Raw genomic sequence first — 417 nt, 5'->3', positions numbered from 1 at the left:
CATACGAAGGACGCGAGATCAAAGGCATAAAAATAATTAATGGTGAAGAAAATCCTGGAATCTTTATCGAAGGTGGCATGCATGGCAGGGAATGGATTTCTCCAGCAACGGTCATGTATATCTTGCATGAATTATTGTTTAGCAATCATTCAGATGTGAGATACATAGCTGATATGCATAATTGGTATATTTTCCCAATATTCAATCCCGATGGATATGCATATTCTTTTACCACGGTAAGATTTATTTCACACGGCGTTATGTAATTGTAATTTTAGTTATAAATTGAGATCGTACACACGATTGGCCTGCTTTAATGATTTTCAGGACCGATTATGGAAGAAAACTCGCAAACCATCCAGTCCTAACTGCAATGGATCGGATCCTGATAGAAACTGGGGTTTTCACTGGAATTGT

The 417-nt window shown here is 37.6% G+C and overlaps 1 protein-coding gene across 1 annotated transcript; it reads left to right on the top strand.

The window, feature by feature from the left end:
* Positions 1-5: 5 nt before the first annotated feature.
* LOC105460574 (zinc carboxypeptidase A 1-like) lies at positions 6-414 on the top strand (the record flags this gene model as incomplete). Its single annotated transcript, XM_011707060.1, has 2 exons — positions 6-236; positions 328-414. Coding segments are annotated over 2 exons (318 nt in total), but the record flags the coding sequence as incomplete, so codon positions are not given.
* Positions 415-417: the final 3 nt, after the last annotated feature.

The sequence above is a fragment of the Wasmannia auropunctata genome, unplaced genomic scaffold (assembly GCF_000956235.1).
Source record: "Wasmannia auropunctata unplaced genomic scaffold, wasmannia.A_1.0 LD319457.1, whole genome shotgun sequence".
Lineage (NCBI taxonomy): Eukaryota > Metazoa > Arthropoda > Insecta > Hymenoptera > Formicidae > Wasmannia > Wasmannia auropunctata.
Note: the sequence above shows the minus strand (reverse complement) of the source record. Positions and strands in the feature narration are given on the sequence as shown.